The 21707-nt window shown below is 41.9% G+C and overlaps 1 protein-coding gene across 1 annotated transcript; it reads right to left on the bottom strand.

Annotated features, from left to right (window-relative positions):
* Positions 1-7756: 7756 nt before the first annotated feature.
* On the bottom strand, positions 7757-20884 carry LOC124673096. Its single transcript, XM_047209224.1, has 7 exons — positions 20863-20884; positions 20392-20498; positions 20164-20295; positions 19936-20039; positions 19647-19824; positions 7976-8074; positions 7757-7816 (listed from the first exon to the last, which is right to left on the bottom strand). The coding sequence occupies exons 1-7, from the start codon at positions 20882-20884 to the stop codon at positions 7757-7759; spliced, it is 702 nt and encodes a 233-aa protein (XP_047065180.1).
* Positions 20885-21707: the final 823 nt, after the last annotated feature.

The following is a 21707-nucleotide window of genomic DNA, read 5'->3' on the forward strand; positions in this document are numbered from 1 at the left end:
AGACAGTAAGAAGCGAAGCCGATTCAAGAAAATAAATCGAGACCAACACCACTCAAACTTACTATCAACACGAATGTTATGAGAGGAATAGTTTTGCAGACTGGAGACGCTTGAGTGAAATTCAGTCATGGAAAACGTGAGAAACATGAACTTGGCCTTCTTGACGCCAGCCCGGTCTCGCCCGATTTCAACTCCTCCTGCGTAGCCGCACGACCACCTCCGGGGGGTAGCAGTGCCTTGCCGCCGCGAATACCATGAGCACCTCTGCCGGCCGCCGTAGCACTGACCCCCGCCGCATGAACGCCATGCTAGCTGCCCGCGCCTTGCGCCCGTCATCTTGGTGGTTCTGAAGTGAGATCATGGACAATGTCATGCAACTGCGCCGTCTCCCCATCCTCATCAGCTGCAGCGAGGAAGCGAGGGACGACACGAATAAAACGCGGCAGGTTGGTCGCTCGCTCATATTGAGGACGGGTGTGAAGGAGATAGAGGGGGAAACGGCAGGACGGTAAATGCTGCATGATGGGAGGTGAAACGGATGATAATCAATGTGTGGATTGGGGATGGGAGACGACAACAATGGCTCATAATTTGTGCATGCACTTGAAGAAGATAAATCGATAATGAATGGGGCTGCTAACAGAGAACGGAAACTGCTCGATCGGTGGCTGCCAAACTAATAGGGGTGACGTGGCTTCATGAAATTGCAGAGAATTCCTCCTAGTGGGGGATTGCTATTTAGAGATAGAAGATAATCTTCTATGATGGACAGGGAAACCTATGTATCGAAAATGAAGAGAGACAACAACATATCCAAAAAAAATTGCTTGTATTTATTCTCCATCTTTTTGGCCTTTCCGAAATTGAACATCTCACTCTTATGAAAACTAATTCTTAAGCCCCAGAAGTTGATAGAAGATAGACAATTAATTTCATATTAACATCATTCTGAAAATCATGTTCCATAAATAAGATCATGCCACCGGCATACTGTAGGATGGACACTCCACCCTCAACTAGATGGGGTATGATTCCACCTACTTGACCATCTTCTATTGCCCTCACTATTTTTTTTCGATAAAGGGAATATATTGATATCAAAACGATACAAATTACACCCAGCCTCTGCAACAACGCACCACCCTAATGGCACTACGGATGCACACAGCCAAAAAAAGGAAAAGAAAACTAAGAAACAAAAGTCCCGCTACAGCATCTCGGGCCTAACAACAGCAATACATCCACCGCCAAAACAACACCTGAAATACAGACTCTCCAAAAACGACGCCTCCAAGAAGGGAACAGTGCGCTAACACCATCGTCGTCCGATCAAAGATCTTAGGTTTTCACCCTGAAGATAGTCCCCGCTCTCAAAACAATGCCTCCAACAAGGTCATTGCCAGGCACAACCAGTTAAGGCAAGACATTGGATTTTCACCCTGAAAGGTAGTACTCTTAACTTCACATGTGTTGTCGCCCCCACTTTCATACCACTACTGTGAAGCCCGGAACACCAAGAGCTAGTCCTCCCCTCCGGCCTTCATGAACTTCCCTTCTTCCGACTTTCATCATGGATCCATAGTCACTTGATGTCAACACAGAAAAAGAGCTTCGCGCCTCTCCCTCCAGAACCAATCGGTCGGAATAAAAGCATGGGTGCGCACGACCGAATACCACCGATCCAGCAAACTCCAGGCAAAAAGCACTGTTACATCCGCCGGCGGAGCCTTCCGGAACTCAACACTGCGGCTAGATCACGAGTCCAGGCCTCCAGTAGGTCTTCCTCTTCACGCAAGAGAGACCCTAGGACCACCACCTTTATTCAGGTCGGACCCCCACATCGGCGACCGTCCCGGGCTGGCCATACCAACCCTCCACCGGCGAATCCGTCGCCGGCTTCCAAGCATCTCTATCTCACAGCCGGAACGCGGTGACAGATCGATAGATCCACCACCACCAACCGCAAGCCGACCCTCTCCGACGAAGAAGAGGGCCACCTCCACCGTCGTACCCAAGGCTGCTGCCCCGGATGACCTCGTGTCGCGGGTGAAACCCGAGATCGCCTCCACTCACCGACAAGAGGCGGGGGGGGGGAATTTGGCGCAGGCCATGAGCCTGGCTGCCGCCCACCACCAACCCCTACCGGAGTGCTGCGGAGCCGACGGGAGGAGGGAGGCTGCAGCACTGGCCGTCGCCGCCCATCCCACACGCCGTCCGCCAGGGGAGCTGACGGGAGAAGGGGGCGCAGCGCAGGCCGCCGCCGCCCGACTCATCCGCGCGCCCGCGATGCATCGAGGAGGGAGATCGGGCCGCCGTCACCAGGCGTCGACGAGGAGGAGCCCCCGCCGCCGCCACGCCCCGTGGGCCTTTGCCCCGGCGGCGCTACCGGCGACGGCGGTTAGGGCTGGGGTGCGGGAGGGTTACAGGGGTGCGGGAGCGGTCACGGTTCTGAACCCCTTGTTATTCTTGCCCTCACTATTAAGATAACAAACATATTCACGATGATTTTGAAAAGTACGGGGATTCGCGATCGCCTTGCCTCGACCCCTTTCTAGTTTGAAAATAATGACCGATATTGTTATTGACCTTAATTCCAACAGACCATCCCTCAACAAATTGCATAATTAGATCATACCACTTTGGTGCGAAACCTTTCATACGCAACATTTCCTAGCACTAGTAGGACATAGTCCATAGGAGTAAAAACAGGAGTGACGCACCACAAAAGTTCCACGTCGTTGGTATTTGGACAAAATACTGGCGGCGTACATAACTATAGTATGTCATCAGTATTTCAGTATCGGAGGCATGCCAAAGTTTGTTTTGGCCGCCGATAAACTAGGCCCTGGTGGCCCGATCCACGCCCAAACTTTGGTGGCCTCTCCTGGAGTTGGAGAGGACTTTCGCCTCCGCCGCCACCTCAAAAAATCTCAAGAAAATATGGCAGAGGTTTTTGGACGAAACTGAAGCTCTGGTATAAAGGGGGACCCGAGGCGACGCTCGAGAAGCGAACGGACCTGGGTGGCACGCCCAACATGTTTGGGCGCGCCACCAGGGCCGTCCAACCCTCGTGGCTTCCCTCACGTGCTTCTTTCGCTCACGGTCCTTCTCCGGGTGAAAAACTAATTAGGTATTTTTGCCTCAATTTTTAGTGATCCAGAAATTGTTGAAACAAATAAAATACGAAAAAAGGAGGTTTCCTGCCTCCCATGTACTAAATACCAATGAAGGGGATTTTGTAGGAAAGTCCCAAAAATCAACTAAAAATGCATAAATAAAGGTGCATGATGACAAATGACAATGAAAAGTAAACATATATGTAGTAATAATGATGATGCAAAATGCACGTATCAGTCGACCCTCGCGCCCCCGCTGCATGTGCTCCGATCAGCCCCGTGACATCATCACGCCATCGCCCCACCACGCCCTCCCCGCACCTTCGCAATCCTCCCTGTGTCGTCACCATCCTCACCGTGCACCGCCTTGGTCCTCCCCATATCGTTGATGTCCGCCTCATGCCGCCACCGTTCGCCTCACTAGCCAAGTGTTATCACCAGAATTTGACCGAGTCAGAGGTGGGCCGCGATCGAGATGGGCTTGAAGAATATTACATGGAAGAAATACGTGAATCGGCCTTTATATGCAAAGTTTGGGCTAGTTGCCTTTGTATCTGTAATATAGTAGATTACGTGTCGGTTAGTTAGAGTTTGCCTCGTGCACGGTTGGGATTATTCCCACGTTAGAAAGTCTACGGACTATAAATATGTATCTAGGGTTTATGAAATAAACAACAACCATCGTTCAACACAAATCAATCTAGGCGCATCGCCAACTCCTTCGTCTCGAGGGTTTCTTCCGGGTAAGCATCATGCTGCCTAGATCGCATCTTGCGATCTAGGCAGTACAAGTTTATTCGTTACCATGCGTTGCTCGTACTGAAGCCTTTTTGATGGCGAGCAACGTAGTTATCTTAGATGTGTTAGGGTTAGCATTGTTCTTCGTATCATATGCTGTCGTAGTGCAACCCTTATACATCTAGCCGCCCTTACACCTATCTTAGGTGTAGGGGCGACACCCCGCTTGGTCTTTATTTAGTAGATCCGATCCGTTACGGTTGCTCCTTGTTCTTCAAGGATTAGTTTAATATCTGCAATAGTTAGGCCTTACAAAGGGTTGGAGGATCCAGCGACGCGTAGGGTGTAGTTTGCTAGCCCTAGACAGGATATTCCGGGGATCAACCTCGTGTTGGTTTTTAGGCCTTGTCTAGGATCGGCTTACGATCACCGTACGTGACCGCGAGGCCCAATCGTGAGTAGGATGATCCGATTATGCGGTGAAAACCCTAAATCGTCGTAGATCGTTTTAGCTTTATCTTGATCAAGCAGGACCACCATATATTCGTACACCTCGTACGAATCATGGGTGGATCGGCTCCTTGAGCCGATTCACAGGATAACCTGAGAGCCGATCGAGGCTCGTATTTAATGTTTACGTGTATGCCATGCAGGAAACTAAGCGAGGCATCTCTATCACCTTCCCGACCGGGTATAGGTCGGGTGGCACGCCCTTGCACCAGCATCGGACGTGCGTGCCGGAGGCTTTGCGGGCCGTCGCTCGGAGGGACCAGGGCCAGCCGCAGCCCTAAGTTGTTCCCGGCTCTACTGTGTTGCCCGTCGTTGCTCGCCGGTGGGTTTCTGACCGCAACACCAAGTTTGGTGAGTGCCGCGACGTTGCCTTCTCCCCAATTTTATTTTATTTAGATAATTTGTTAGTGATGTAACTATCTGTTGGCTAGTGTAAATGTTAATATAGTGTTTAGATATTGGGAGTGACTATACGACAGGCAGCTGTTTTTCAATTCATAAACAGACACTTTTTGAGGACCAATCATTGATTGACAGCTGGACTGTAGTAGCATGAATCAGTTTTTGCAAAACTGTCTGTTTCAGTCCAACTAAACAGACACATTTTAGTTTCTGGGCTGACTTGATTACGATGTCCTTTTCGTTCGTTTGCCAATGAGTGAACTTTCTGTGTGAGAATCAAAAAGCCCAACAAGTAAAAATGAGAGAAAGCCCAAGCAATGAAAAGGACTCATCCGAGTGTACAGTAAAGGACTCCCAGCCCAGCACGTGAATCCCACCTTTTCGATCTTCTTCTCCAGCAAGAAAACGACTTCACGTGCTCCAACCACTTCAACCAAACCCCCCTTCCAGGGAGTCCATGCTCCTTCGTGGATCTAGATCCAAAAGCAGGATCAGCAACTGATGGAGGAAAAAGAGGAGCAATCACTGCGGAAGAACAAAGGAAAAGAACTTCAGCAAGAAACTCAACTTCCAAATCAAGATCTTATTCAGTCTGAGGTATGTTTAATGAAAATTATTGTCAACAAAAAATGGGGCAGCATGTTTTGATTTGTCCCTAAGTGTTTTGGGCAGTAGATGTACAACTGTTTGAACTGTTCCTAAGTCGTTTTGAATACTGCACAGAACACTGAACATCTAATTGCTCAAAAGATGCCATGTAACCAGTCCATGCAATCAATAAAGAAGCATCACTTAAAAAAATACCCATATGCTCACTCACATCTGTTCATGACACTTGCGGTCACTGAAGCCAACAATCTTGTACTCGGTGTTTGCTGGGCTTGTTTTTATCCTTAAATTCTTGAGTGCACGCTTGGCCTACAAAGTCAAGCATGGTACAGCTATAGATCAATACAAAGCATGATCGACATGTTTCATGAGCAAGTTGAAGAATAATTTTACCTTGCCCCAATCAATTTTGTTCGGGTGATCAACCTTCTGGTTGGCAAGTAGGAAATCAACAAGAGGGCCAGGTTTCACAATCATTGTTGTGGAAAACATCTGCACAAGCAAAAACAGTACTTGTAAATACTCAACAATCGCCTACTTCCATATGTGATAACAAAGTAACTGAGCTAACAAGCATACCAATATTCAGAGGGAGCCCACTCTGTGTGGCTCGGAAGCTGGAGTGAAATCCTCTACACCCCAGCACACCACCACCCAAGTCAACAAAGTTTGACGGATTGTTGTGAAAAAATGATTGGCGAACTAGCAGGCAGCCCCTGCAAACACAAGTTATACATGCATTAGATAGGGAGCAGCCATGCAAATTGGAAAATAGGCCTTCAAAAGTACATCTGAAGAAACTTACTGCTTGGCAGGGTGCTGTCTCAAAATGATATCAATAACCCGAATTGCTTCCTGGGTGTGCTCTGATTCCTGACCTTTCAGTGCCATTGCAAAAATGGCGCTCATAGGAATTTTAGCTGCAAAGGACAGCTCAACCTTAAAATGTGCCTATGATGCTTCCAGGAGGACTCCCATTTCCTGGGCTTCAATTTGCAGCAGTTCTAAAACCAAGAAAGTTACATGAGCAAGAAGATGTAGTAAAGACTGAATAAAACACTGTATCAGGACAACGTAGTAGAAATGGAAATAGCATAGACAGAGATGATTACTTCCAACGCCTTCTCAAACCACTCGGCGATCACCTTCATACTTCATATTCACCTGCACTCAATCAACAAAGGTCAGGAACAAATAGATGCTAACACAAGGAACTAGACAAACTTAGTGTAGTACTCATCAACCAAGTGTCATGTACTCAGTTTGCCGCTAACTGACATGCTGTTGGGAAAACTGAACATTGAGCCAAAAAACGAGAAATCAATAAATAAATTAATAAGACATGTGGTAACTAAAATCCTAGCATGCCTAAGCGTATGGCAACTGTGATTGAGTGAATCAACAACTGAACACTAACGCACAGAAGAGAGAATCATAAACTGAGAAACTGAACATACTGACCTTACTTAGAAAGTAAGAGAGAATCACTAACTGAATCGGAGAGATAGCTACCTTGAGTAAGACTACAATGGGATCGTGATGGCGCCTATTCGTGCAACATCTGGAGTGTCACACGGGCGGACAAAAAAAAAGCAACTGCAGGCGTAGGTCGGGGGTGCATCAATTAGGGAAATTTACAAAGAAAATATACAATGCCATTGCTCAAAAAGCAATTGAAATCGGACAAACAGAGAAGTGAACTTAGATATTGAGATAGTGAAATACTACATAAATTTTCTGAACAAACTCCAAAAACTGAGCACTACCTTGATGAAGTGAACTAGTTACTTCTGGGATGTATGCATAGTGCTAGATATAATGAAAGACAATGTATAGCAATAATATCTGCATTTGGTTTGGAGTGGGATATCCATTAGGACTACTCAAAGGAGAATCACTGATCCCTTTAGGACTCCTCAAACTGAAATTCAGAGTGTATTCTTGAGGAGTTTACACTGCATGACAACTCCTTCCAGAAAAAAAGAAAACTAAAAGCTTGATGAATAAAATAACACTAATCAAATGGAAGCTGCTACAGTTTGTTACGGGCCAAGTTGCTTCTTAAGATTTAGTGATTTGTACTCCCTTACAGGTTTCCTGCCTGACCACAAGGCAAGCATGAAGTAAAAATACTTTACGATATGCCAGCTGCACCCCATTGTGCCACATAAAATAGAAAGAGACATACACACACAGAGCTACCTTGAGGAGGATTGCAATGGCTGACAGAGACTAACGACTGCACCTGTAGGCCGGTGAGGAAACTGGGTTTGCGGGAATGCAGACTGAGATTGAGAAACAATGACTAAGAAAATTAGACAGAGAAATAGTGAATGACCTGACACGTCGCGCCGCAAGGCAAGCAACGGCTACTAGCTGGACTAGGAGCGGGGCATTTTGACTTCTTTCTTCTTATTTTCCTGGGAGTAATCCTTCTGCCACTGCAAAGAAGAAAGTAGTTAGAATATTTACAGAGATAACAAAGGAATAATATCTGAAAACTGAAGACTTACAAATAAAGACTGAAACTGAAAAATAAGAGAATGAGGAATGAGAGAGTGAACAAAGTTAAATGAAGACATAGAGCACTGAAGAGCTACCTTGAGGAGGCTTGCAGCAGCTGAACTGGTGCCCTGACGCAGACGATCGAAAACTGAGGAACTGAAGAAAATATTTTCCTGGGAGTAATCATTCTGCCACTGCGAAGAAGAAAGTAGTTAGAATATATACTGAGATACTAAGGAAAAACTGAGACTGAGAAATCGAGCACCTAATGACAAACTGAGACGGAGAAAACTGAGAAAACTGAAGAAATTATAAACTAAAGGCTGAAACTAAACTCAAGAAATTCTAAAACTGAAAATGAAGAAAGACTGACTTACTGACTAACTGAGAGATTATACAAACTGAGAGATTAAAACTGACAGACTGAAATACTGAAAACAGAAATGTCAATGAGATTATACAAACTGAGAGATTAAAACTGAGAAACTGAAATACTGAAAACAGAAATGTAAATAATGAAGACAGAATAAAGAAAAACTGAGAAAGTAAGAGACAAAGAAGAAATCTACAGACTGAAGAACTAAAGGCTGAAACTAAACTAAGAACTGAAGACAGAATTACTAAGAGACAGAGGTAATTGAAAAACTGAGGAAGAACTGCAGACTTAGGAAAGTAACTGAGCCACTAAATTAAAAACTGAAGAAATTCTAAAACTGAGAATGAAGAAAGACTAAATAAGTGAGATACTGAAGAAAATCTAAACAGAGGTACTGGGAAATTAAACTGACTTACTGACTAACTGAAGAAATTATAAAGTAAAGGCTGAAACTAAACTGACTTACTGACAAACTTTAACTGAATATAATATATTGTGTGCTTTACTATAATTTATTGTCTGCTTTACTGATAATCTGTTCTACATAATTTTCTGCAGATAATCAATGCTGCCAGCGGGATGACAGACGCTCATTATCAATTTGATGAATCAATGTCATTACAGGTACAAACAATCAACAAAAAAAAAGAAAAAAATTATATTATTTCATGAGAATTATGTATGCATAAAAACTAAACCTTCAAAATTCTTGCAGCAAGGATTCTCATACTTGTCTTTATTAAATGGCGATATTGAAGTGAACTACTCATCAAAAACGGCAAAAATAAAGGTGCTACAAGGAAAAAAAACATTATTATGTATATAAATCATGTTCCAAAATGACAAAAAAATTGCTTGCTTAACTAAATATGTTATTACAGGGACACACATTCTTGGATGATGAAGGAACATCTGAGAGAGCAACAAATCCAGGCATGCAAAACAACAATGAGCATGACGAAACTGAAGACAAACCATGGGAATCAAGCTTCTTTCACGACATGCAACTCGATGAGGTACAAATATATCTTTAAAATAGTATATAGTATCAGTTAAAATAGGTACAACAAAAAATAAACATTGTGGACATACTTTCGTTTCTAGGTTTTCGATGAAGTCAATGAACAAGATGGGACAAATAAACAAGACTTTGACAATTCATGCAATCTCGAAGGAAAGAAGGCTACCAATGGCGAAGGTGACGATGCAAAAATACATGATTCAGAGAGATCAAGTCAAAATGGAGAAGAACAAAACAAAAACATCACTGAGGAAGATGTGGAGAGATTCCTAGAGAATGATGAGCAAGGAACAGATCAAAATAATGAAAAAGAAACTGAAAGAGGTTGTTCAACAATAATAGAAGACCTAATGCCAGTGAAGGGGCTGGAATTCAAATCAAGGGAGGAGGCACACAATTTCTTGAACATGTATTCTTATGCTGCTGGATTTTCTATAGCTGTGGTCTCGGTGTATCGCACAACAAGCAAGAAGAGAAATAATGAGATAACAAGGGTCACAGTAAAGTGCAGTAAACATGGACACAACACAGATGCTGAAAATGAACAGGTGGTGGCACAGAGACAAACAACGGTGTTTATAAGGACTGATTGCAAGGCGGAGATGGTCATCAATGAGAAAAAAGGGGGTTTGGATAATAACTAACCTCAAGCTTGATCACAATCATCCTCTTGAACCAGGTGGTAGGTTCTTCCGGTCACATGTCTACATGACAAAAGAGGAGAAATCAAGAATAAGACATATGAAGCAATGTAACATTCCAACAAGGAATATTGTTTCAGTCTTAGCACACATGAGAGGCGGAATGGAGCAGCTTCCATACAACAAGCGCAAAGTCTGTAACTATGCATCAAGTGTGACCAGGGAACTAAAACACAATGATCTCCAGGAGAGTACTGACATGGTTCAACAAAAAACAAGGCTGAAGAACCTGGTTTTTACTACTCTCTCGACCTAGATGGAGAGAATAAGGTTAGAAACATTTTACGGTCGGATGCAAGGGCGAGGCAGTACTATGATCTATATGGAGATTGCATATGTTTTGACACCACATTCTTGACAAACAAATACAACTTGCCCTTTGCTCCATTTGTTGGCATATCACCACATGGAAAAACTTATTTGTTTGCTTGTGCATTCATTATAAATGAACAAGCAAATACATTTGAATGGTTGTTCAGACAGTTTCTAACAGCTATGGGTGGCAGACAACCTCAATCAGTTATGACTGATCAGTGTAGGTCCATGGGCAGTGCGATTAAGCTTGTTTTCCCAAAAGCAACACACAGAAATTGTTTGTTCCATGTGAAGAAAAATTGCGATGACAAAAATGGACCAACATTTGCGAGAGAATGAAGGTTTGTATGAGGAAATGCAAGACATTATTGATAACTCGTTGACAGAACATGAATTTGAAACATTATGGCCACAAATGATTGAGAAGCACAATGTTGCAGGCGTGAAAGTATTTGATGACATGTGGACCAACAGAAAGAAGTATGTCCCAGTATACTTCAAAACAAAAATTTTCCCATTTATCCAGACAACAGCTAGAAGTGAAGCAATAAATGCCTTGTTCAAAAAAGGAGTTGGTGCACAGTTTAGCATGACGAGCTTCCTAAGAGAGTATCAGAGAATAATGGACACGATACATACAAATGAAGATGAGTTGGACAACAAGGTTGAAAACAAGAAAGTCCTACCAACTAAATTCTTGACAAAGTACTACATAGAAAGACAAGCTCATGACTATACAACCTTGCAATTTTCAGAAAGTTCCAACACACACTCAAGGATGTTACAAGACTTCATGTTCGAGAGCAGGAAAAAGACAAAGTTTTTGTCTTGTTCCAGGCAAGCAATTGTGAAATAAAAGAGTACAGGCAGAGAAACTACATAGTGCTAGTAAACTTACCGAAAGAGGAATACTCATGCGTCTGCTGCAAGTTTGAGAAGGACGGCATTTTGTGCTCTCATATTCTAAAAGTTATGCTGCACCTTGAAGTGGAAAAAATTCCAGAAAAATACATCATTGAAAGATGGCGAAAGAAGAGCAAAAAAGTTAACTACAGACTTCCTGCGCCAGAAGAAATAGACAACAATTGTCTAAGGTACAGCTTATTAACAAGAATCCTGACGCAGACAGTATCAAAAGGATCTAAAAGCAGAGAAAAATGCCAATATCTGATACAGGAAGCAAAAAGAATAGAAGAACATATGGATGCAATGGACGAGTATCCGAAGACACCGGAGAAACACATCAAACAGATCATGCCACATCAACAAGAACGAGTCTCAAACTTGTTCAATGCATCACCGTGTGATGGTTCAAGTGCAACAATAGATATACTTGACCCTGACCATGCTCACACGAGAGGACGCCCAAGGATGCTCACAATAAAAGAGAAGATGAAGCAGAACAAGTTGTACAAATGCTCACATTGTGGCAGTGGTGAACACACTTTGAAAAACTGTACAAACAAGCATCTTGTTTTCAATTTGACAAAACCAAAAAGGAACAGGAAATCGAAAGCTACAGGTGCAGGTAAAAAATATAGTGCTACCAGATCAAACTCCGAAAAAATAGAATTACCAAACTAAACCTTATGTTTGATTGCAGGGACAAATTCTCCAGCCAAGAAATCAGCAAAGAAGGGGAGGAAAACAAGAGATCAAGTTCAAGCCACTAAAGAAGCTCAAGTTCAAATGATCCCCAGCACATACAGCGGAGAAGCATCTACAATAACTATGACCACATGTAGCGGAGAAGTAACTCAGGAAACTCAAGATCATTTGATCCCAACACACATGTAGCGAGCAAACACTCGGGAGACTCGGAAACTATTATGTACTGTATGGAAAGTGGAAACTATATGTATGATCCAAAAATGATATACTGCATTTGCACTATATGTATGATGTACTGAATGAAAATTATTTGTATGACCATTTTGGGTGCTTGTTTACTACAGAAAATGCGCACTAAAGAAATAAGTTACCTATGTATTTTTCTACAAATGGTTATAAAGTAACATGAAGGAACAACTTTTCATGATGTACTTGCATATTCATCGTTTCTCCCCAAAAATGGCTTGCCCCAACCTCTTCCTTGCAATGACTCGTATGACCACTACCACACATTGATGTACTGCATATACTTATTACACAAAGGCTGTTTCACTAAACCGACACATACTCAAAGTACCATACTGGTAATTCATTTACAAGCAAAATGACAGGAAAAGGCAAAAATGACCATGTACGAGAAGAGAGTACTGATGGCGTGTAACTCACACGTTCGTTGGGAACCCCAAGAGGAAGGTATGATGCGCACAGCAGCAAGTTTTCCCTCAGAAAGAAACCAAGGTTTATCGAACCAGGAGGAGCCAAGAAGCACGTTGAAGGTTGATGGCGGCGGGATGTAGTGCGGCGCAACACCGGGGATTCCGGCGCCAACGTGGAACCCGCACAACACAACCAAAGTACTTTGCCCCAACGAAACGGTGAGGTTGTCAATCTCACCGGCTTGCTCGTAACAAAGGATTAACCGTATTGTGTGGAAGATGATTGTTTGCGAAAACGATAGAACAAGTATTGCGAGTAGATTGTATTTCAGGTATAGAGAATTGGACCGGGGTCCACAGTTCACTAGAGGTGTCTCTCCCATAAGATAAACGGCATGTTGGGTGAACAAATTACGGTTGGGCAATTGACAAATAAAGAGGGCATGACCATGCACATACATATCATGATGAGTATAGTGAGATTTAATTGGGCATTACGACAAAGTACATAGACCGCCATCCAACTGCATCTATGCCTAAAAAGTCCACCTTCAAGTTATCATCCGAACCCCCTCCAGTATTAAGTTGCAAAGCAACGGACAATTGCATTAAGTATGGTGCGTAATGTAATCAACAACTACATCCTTAGACATAGCATCAATGTTTTATCCCTAGTGGCAACAGGCACAACACAACCTTAGAACTTTCTCGTCATTGTCCCAGGTGTCAATGCGGGCATGAACCCACTATCGAGCATAAATACTCCCTCTTGGAGTTACAAGCATCTACTTGGCCGGAGCATCTACTAGTAACGGAGAGCATGCAAGATCATAAACAACACATAGATATAACTTTGATAATCAACATAACAAGTATTCTCTATTCATCGGATCCCAACAAACGCAACATATAGAATTACGGATAGATGATCTTGATCATGTTAGGCAGCTCACAAGATCCGACAATGATAGCACAATGGGGAGAAGACAACCATCTAGCTACTGCTATGGACCCATAGTCCAGGGGTAGACTACTCACACATCACTCCGGAGGCGACCATGGCGGCGTAGAGTCCTCCGAGAGATGATTCCCCTCTCCGGCAGGGTGCCGGAGGCGATCTCCTGGATACCCCGAGATGGGATCGGCGGCGGCGGTGTCTCTGGAAGGTTTTCCGTATCGTGGCTCTCGGTACTGGGGGTTTCGCGACGGAGGCTTTAAGTAGGCGGAAGGGCAGGTCAGGAGGCGGCACGAGGGCCCCACACCACGGGGCCGCGCGGCAAGGGGGGGCCGCGCCGCCCTATGGTTTGGGCGCCTCGTGGCCCCACTTCGTCTCCTCTTCGGACTTCGGAAGCTTCGTGGCAAAATAGGCCCCCGGGCGTTGATTTCGTCCAATTCCGAGAATATTTCGTTACTAGGATTTCGAAACCAAAAACAGCAGAAAACGAACAATCGGCACTTCGGCATCTTGTTAATAGGTTAGTTCCGGAAAATGCACGAATATGACATAAAGTGTGCATAAAACATGTAGATAACATCAATAATGTGGCATGGAACATAAGAAATTATCGATACGTCGGAGACGTATCAGCATCCCCAAGCTTAGTTCGCTCGTCCCGAGCGGGTAAAACGATAACACGAGATAATTTGCGGAGTGACATGCCATCATAACCTTGATCATACTATTTGTAAAGCATATGTAGTGAATGCAGCGATCAAAACAATGTATATGACATGAGTAAACAAGTGAATCATAAAGCAAAGACTTTTCATGAATAGCACTTCAAGACAAGCATCAATAAGTCTTGCATAAGAGTTAACTCATAAAGCAATAATTCATAGTAAAAGCATTGAAGCAACACAAAGGAAGATTAAGTTTCAGCGGTTGCTTTCAACTTGTAACATGTATATCTCATGGATATTGTCAACATAGAGTAGTATAATAAGTGCAATATGCAAGTATGTAGGAATCAATGCACAGTTCACACAAGTGTTTGCTTCTTGAGGTGGAGAGAAATAGGTGAACTGACTCAACAATAAAAGTAAAAGAATGGTCCTCCATAGAGGAAAAGCATCGATTGCTATATTTGTGCTAGAGCTTTGATTTTGAAAACATATAGAGAGCATAAAAGTAAAGTTTTGAGAGGTGTATGTTGTTGTCAACGAATGGTAGCGGGTACTCTAACCCCCTTGCCAGACAAACCTTCAAAGAGCGGCTCCCATTTTATTTTATTTTTGGGTGGCACTCCTTCCAACCTTTCTTTCACAAACCATGGCTAACCGAATCCTCGGGTGCTTGCCAACAATCTCATACCATGAAGAAGTGCCTTTTTATTTTAGTTTTATTATGATGACACTCCTCCCAACCTTTGCTTACACAAGCCATGGCTAACCGAATCCTTCGGGTGCCGTCCAACAATCACATACCATGGAGGAGTGTCTATTTTTGTTAATTAATTTGGGACTCGGGAATCCCATTGCCAGCTCATTTTGCAAAATTATTGGATAAGCGGATGAAGCCACTAGTCCATTGGTGAAAGTTGCCCAACAAGATTGAAAGATAAACACCACATACTTCCTCATGAGCTATAAAACATTGACACAAATCAGAGGTGATAAATTTTGAATTGTTTAAAGGTAGCACTCAAGCAATTTACTTTGGAATGGCGGAAAATACCATGTAGTAGGTAGGTATGGTGGACACAAATGGCATAGTGGTTGGCTCAAGTATTTTGGATGCATGAGAAGTATTCCCTCTCGATACAAGGTTTAGGCTAGCAAGGCTTATTTGAAACAAACACAAGGATGAACCGGTGCAGCAAAAATCACATAAAAGACATATTGAAAACATTATAAGACTCTACACCGTCTTCCTTGTTGTTCAAACTCAATACTAGAAATTATCTAGACCTTAGAGAAACCAAATATGCAAACCAAATTTTAGCATGCTCTATGTATTTCTTCATTAATGGGTGCAAAGCATATGATGCAAGAGCTTAAACATGAGCACAACAATTGCCAAGTATCACATTACCCAAGACATTAATAGCAATTACTACATGTATCATTTTCCAATTCCAACCATATAACAATTTAACGAAGAAGAAACTTCGCCATGAATACTATGAGTAGAAACTAAGGACATACTTGTCCATATGCTACAGCGGAGCGTGTCTCTCTCCCATAAAGTGAATGCTAGGATCCATTTTATTCAAACAAAACAAAAAAACAAAAACAAACCGACGCTCCAAGCAAAGCACATAAGATGTGATGGAATAAAAATATAGTTTCAGGGGAGGAACCCGATAATGTTGTCGATGAAGAAGGGGATGCCTTGGGCATCCCCAAGCTTAGACGCTTGAGTCTTCTTGATATATGCAGGGGTGAACCACCGGGGCATCCCCAAGCTTAGAGCTTTCACTCTCCTTGATCATGTTGCATCATACTCCTCTCTTGATCCTTGAAAACTTCCTCCACACCAAACTTAGAACAACTCATTAGAGGGTTAGTGACAATAAAAATTAACATATTCAGAGGTGACACAATCATTCTTAACACTTCTGGACATTGCATAAAGCTACTGGACATTAGTGGATCAAAGAAATTCATCCAACATAGCAAAAGAGGCAATGCGAAATAAAAGGCAGAATCTGTCAAAACAGAACAGTTCGTATTGACGAATTTTATTAGGCGAACAGACTTGCTCAAATGAAAATGCTCAAATTGAATGAAAGTTGCGTACATATCTGAGGATCATGCACGTAAATTGGCTTAATTTTCTGAGCTACCTACAGGGAGGTAGACCCAGATTCGTGACAGCAAAGAAATCTGGAACTGCGCAGTAATCCAAATCTAGTACTTACTTTTCTATCAACGACTTTACTTGGCACAACAAAACACTTAACTAAGATAAGGAGAGGTTGCTACAGTAGTAAACAACTTCCAAGACACAAAATAAAAACAAAGTACTGTAGGTAAAAACATGGGTTGTCTCCCACAAGCGCTTTTCTTTAACGCCTTTCAGCTAGGCGCGTAAAGTGTGTATCAAGTATTATCGAAGGGTGGTACTTCTACAGCGGGGTGTGGATTTTTCTCAACCAGGCATAGTATATTAGATACATAAGTTTTAGCATCTCCCTTTTCATTAGTCTTAGGCGTGCTACTCTCATCAAACAAATTTTCAGGGAACAAGCCAAGCATAGTTATTTTCTAGTGCATCATTCATAGCTAAGAGTTTAGATGGTATTGGTGCTTTGATCTCCCCTCCATCATTAATATTATTAGTGTACTTTATTCTATCCATATCCATCTTTTCAAAGAGACTAACAAAATTGGTGTAAGAACCAAGCATATTAAATTTAGCAAAGACCTTTCTAGCCTCTCTCGCTATACCACCAAATTCTCTAAGAAGGGTTTCTAAAACAAAATCTTTCTTTTCTCCTTCTTCCATATCACCAAGTGTGAGAAACATGTGTTGGATTATAGGATTGAGATTAACAAATTTAGTTTCCAACATGCGAACTAAAGCGGCAGCAGCAATTTCGTAGGTAGGGGCAAGGTCTACCAAGTGTCTATCCTCAAAATCGTCAATGGTACTAACATGGTTGAAGAATTCTTCTATATTATTTCTCCCAATTATAGACCCACGTCCTACCGGTATGTCTTTCGTGGTAAAATTAAAAGGAAACATGATGAATCAAGTAAGGTAAATGCAAATAACTAATTTTTTTATGTTTTTGATATAGCAAACAAGATAGCAAATAAAGTAAAACTAGCAACTAATTTTTTGTATTTTGATTTAGTGCAGCAAACAAAGTAGTAAATAAAACTAAGCAAGACAAAAACAAAGTAAAGAGATTGAGAAGTGGAGACTCCCCTTGCAGCGTGTCTTGATCTCCCCGGCAACGGCGCCGGAAAAAGAGCTTGATGGCGTGTAACTCACACGTTCGTTGGGAACCCCAAGAGGAAGGTATGATGCGCACAAGCAGCAAGTTTTCCCTCAGAAAGAAACCAAGGTTTATCGAACCAAGAGGAGCCAAGAAGCACGTTGAAGGTTGATGGCGGCGGGATGTAGTGCGGCGCAACACCAGGGATTCCGGCGCCAACGTGGAACCTGCACAACACAACCAAAGTACTTTGCCCCAACGAAACAGTGAGGTTGTCAATCTCACCGACTTGCTGTAACAAAGGATTAACCGTATTGTGTGGAAGATGATTGTTTGCAAGAAAACGAGTAGAACAAGTATTGCGGTAGATTGTATTTCGAGTATAGAGAATTGGACCGGGGTCCACAGTTCACTAGAGGTGTCTCTCCCATAAGATAAACGAGCATGTTGGGTGAACAAATTACGGTTGGGCAATTGACAAATAAAGAGGGCATGACCATGCACATACATATCATGATGAGTATAGTGAGATTTAATTGGGCATTACGACAAAGTACATAGACCGCCATCCAACCGCATCTATGCCTAAAAGTCCACCTTCGGGTTATCATCCGAACCCCCTCCGGTATTAAGTTGCAAAGCAACGGACAATTGCATTAAGTATGGTGCGTAATGTAATCAACAACTACATCCTTAGACATAGCATCAATGTTTTATCCCTAGTGGCAACATCACAACACAACCTTAGAACTTTCTCGTCACTATCCCGGTGTCAATGCAGGCATGAACCCACTATCGAGCATAAATACTCCCTCTTGGAGTTACAAGCATCTACTTGGCCGGAGCATCTACTAGTAACGGAGAGCATGCAAGATCATAAACAACACATAGATATAACTTTGATAATCAACATAACAAGTATTCTCTATTCATCGGATCCCAACAAACGCAACATATAGAATTACGAGATAGATGATCTTGATCATGTTAGGCAGCTCACAAGATCCGACAATGATAGCACAATGGGGAGAAGACAACCATCTAGCTACTGCTATGGACCCATAGTCCAGGGGTAGACTACTCACACATCACTCCGGAGGCGACCATGGCGGCGTAGAGTCCTCCGGGAGATGATTCCCCTCTCCGCAGAGGTGCCGGGAGGCGATCTCCTGGATCCCCCGAGATGGGATCGGCGGCGGCGGCGTCTGCGGAAGGTTTTCCGTATCGTGGCTCTCGGTACTGGGGGTTTCGCGACGGAGGCTTTAAGTAGGCGGAAGGGCAGGTCAGGAGGCGGCACGAGGGCCCCACACCACAGGGCCGCGCAGCCAAGGGGGGGGGGGGCCACGCCGCCCTATGGTTTGGGCGCCTCATGGCCCCACTTCGTCTCCTCTTCGGACTTCTGGAAGCTTCGTGGCAAAATAGGCCCCTGGGCGTTGATTTCGTCCAATTCCGAGAATATTTCGTTACTAGGATTTCTGAAACCAAAAACAGCAACTGGCACTTCGGCATCTTGTTAATAGGTTAGTTCCAGAAAATGCACGAATATAACATAAAGTGTGCATAAAACATGTAGATAACATCAATAATGTGGCATGGAACATAAGAAATTATCGATACGTCGGAGACGTATCAAGTACATGCGGCGACCTCGTTCAAAAATAAAAGAAAAGGGAAGAACACGAAAAAGCACAATCTGGTAAAAACAAAAAAAGGAAGAAAATATGAATAGATCAACTGAAATAAACAATAGAATGATTAGGGGTCCTCCTCCTTTATCCGGGCTTGGAACCGGCTATCCAATATAGAGAAGCAAAAAAATGATGGATAGGCGGAGTTACCCCAGATTACCCCATACGCAAAAAAAACTAAAAAAAAACCCCCCAAAAAATAGAAGAAAATATAACGTGGCAAGAAAATAAAAATGAGAAGAATAAAAGTGAGGGTACTGCAAAAATGAAATGAATCAAAGTATATATGAGTATACTAGTTTAGTCTTCCAGGAAACTAAGACAAATAAGTACAGCAATGACTAATGGAGAGTTCTTATAAATTTACATATGACAAATATATATCTACTTCTTCTTTCCAATACAACAGAAAAACAGACCTATGCCTGCAAAAAAAGAAGAAAGGACTCCTATAAATGAACTACTATGAACCATATAAAAGGATTTTAAAACAACACCAAAAAATAAATATAAACCTGAATCTTGTAGTTGACAACAACTGATTTATCCACATTGTTCCTTTTGCAGAAATAGATCTGGTTGGCAAACTGAATCCTGATATGAATAATATCTTCTTTGGAAAATAATGAGCATGTGTCCACCTCTGGTTTGAAAATCTCCATAAATTTCATAGTGAACACTCCGCAATCGTCACTACGAATAACACACATAAAAGCCAATGAAAAGTTCAGAAATATGTATTTAACAAATAAAAGAACAATCAGCAAGTTGAACCATTAAATGATATAGAAGTTGTAAACTTACGCGTTGGCTTGCTTTGGAACCTTTGCATACATTACTGAAAAGTTTTTGAATATATTCTCTTCAGTTTTGAATATAATCTGCCATAGTCTTACAAAGTTGTTGATCTAAAGATGAAAAAAGGGAGACAAGAAAGAAAAAGGCTGTCAAAAATTAGTGATACAGATTATACACGTAGCCTAAAAAGATGAGTTAAATGCAAAGATAAAGTAAAATAAAAACCCTACTTACAAGGACATTCTTGATTGAAGTGTGGAAATCATCATCTTTGTTATACAGAGAATCAAGAAAAACGAACAACCTAAACTTGAAATCCACAGAGAATGTGAACCAATGACGTGAGCGGCATATTGGGAAAAAGAGCTAGAAAATCAAACAGATGGAAACACAAGTGAGAGTAGACTACAAAAAATGATGTTATTAAAAATGCTCAAATGGAAACAAGAATTATAAAAATACCCTGTCGGATAGCTCCAATCTTTTCCCTTTACTTGCTGATGCAGCACCAATAAAAGCTTTAGCAATTAACCCTAGCTGAACATCATTGTTATAGTCGAGGATATTTTCTTGAAAAAAGAACACCAAAATGAAAAAATAGGGTAAGCTGGTCTAAGAGAAATGTAGTAAAACTGACATAACAAATGAAAAATAAGGGATTGAAGATACTAACACCGATAAAAGAGAAGAAATGATGCCTCCCAGATTTACTAGGATGATTATCCTCAAACAGTTTGCGACAAAAAACTGGAATCAAGAAGTTATCAACATGCCCTTCTCTTTGCAGAGATTGTCCTAAGGATATGAAGCTACAGTGAACTTTGGAAAATTTCACACAGTACGACCTGAGAGAAAACCCAGTAAAAACAACAAAATAAGCAAACCAATAAAAAAGATTTGAACTCCTAGCTGTATGACCTGAATAGAATTAACCACACAAGTGATAAAACAACATATATAATATGAGGAACAAGGATAAGTACATACTTTTGAACTCCTTTTGTGTATGCCAATTCTACAATAGAACAGAAATTTTTGACATCAAGGTTTGAAACAGGGAAACGGCGATTCTGAAGCAAAGGGAGGACCAGAGGGTTTTTAGGCTGAAGGATGATAATATCATCTTTTGGGAGCTGTTCTTCAGCAACATCTTGTGACAGATCAACATGATCATCGTTGCTATTATGAAAATTACTTTTAATTATAGGCTGCTGATCATCTTTCTTTATGAACTTGTTATACAACTCATCACTTTCACTAGCAAGCTGAACTTGTCTCGCGCGGAAATCATTTGACCCATTAGAAACTTTTGAAGATTTCAAAATCTGTTACAAAAAGCATGGTACAAAAATGAAAAATCAGGAAACAAAACAAAGTAGAAAGTCGAAATAATTATATATACGACAATAAGTAAATCAATAGAAAAAGTGGATCAATATTAAAACATGAAAAAAGAAGAACTCATACATCTTTCGGAGAATTCTCATGTACAAGAATAGGAGCCCCTTTAGATCCACTTATAGTGCTGCTTCTATTACTATTCTTTTTCTTGTACCTCCTTGAGGCATCAGAAATGCAGACACATCCTATTAAAAAAATAATTAGAATTTTTATTTGAGAGAATGTACCTACATATACTACTGACTCTAACATACAAGGACAAATAAGAAGACGCATCGTACAAAGGTGTAGAAAAAACTTTACCTGCTCAACAGAAGCTTGCGAAAAATTAATCTTCGAAATAGGAGATGTGATATTGTTGTCGATCACAAAACCTC

The sequence above is a fragment of the Lolium rigidum genome, chromosome 7 (assembly GCF_022539505.1).
Source record: "Lolium rigidum isolate FL_2022 chromosome 7, APGP_CSIRO_Lrig_0.1, whole genome shotgun sequence".
In the NCBI taxonomy this organism is placed as follows: domain Eukaryota; kingdom Viridiplantae; phylum Streptophyta; class Magnoliopsida; order Poales; family Poaceae; genus Lolium; species Lolium rigidum.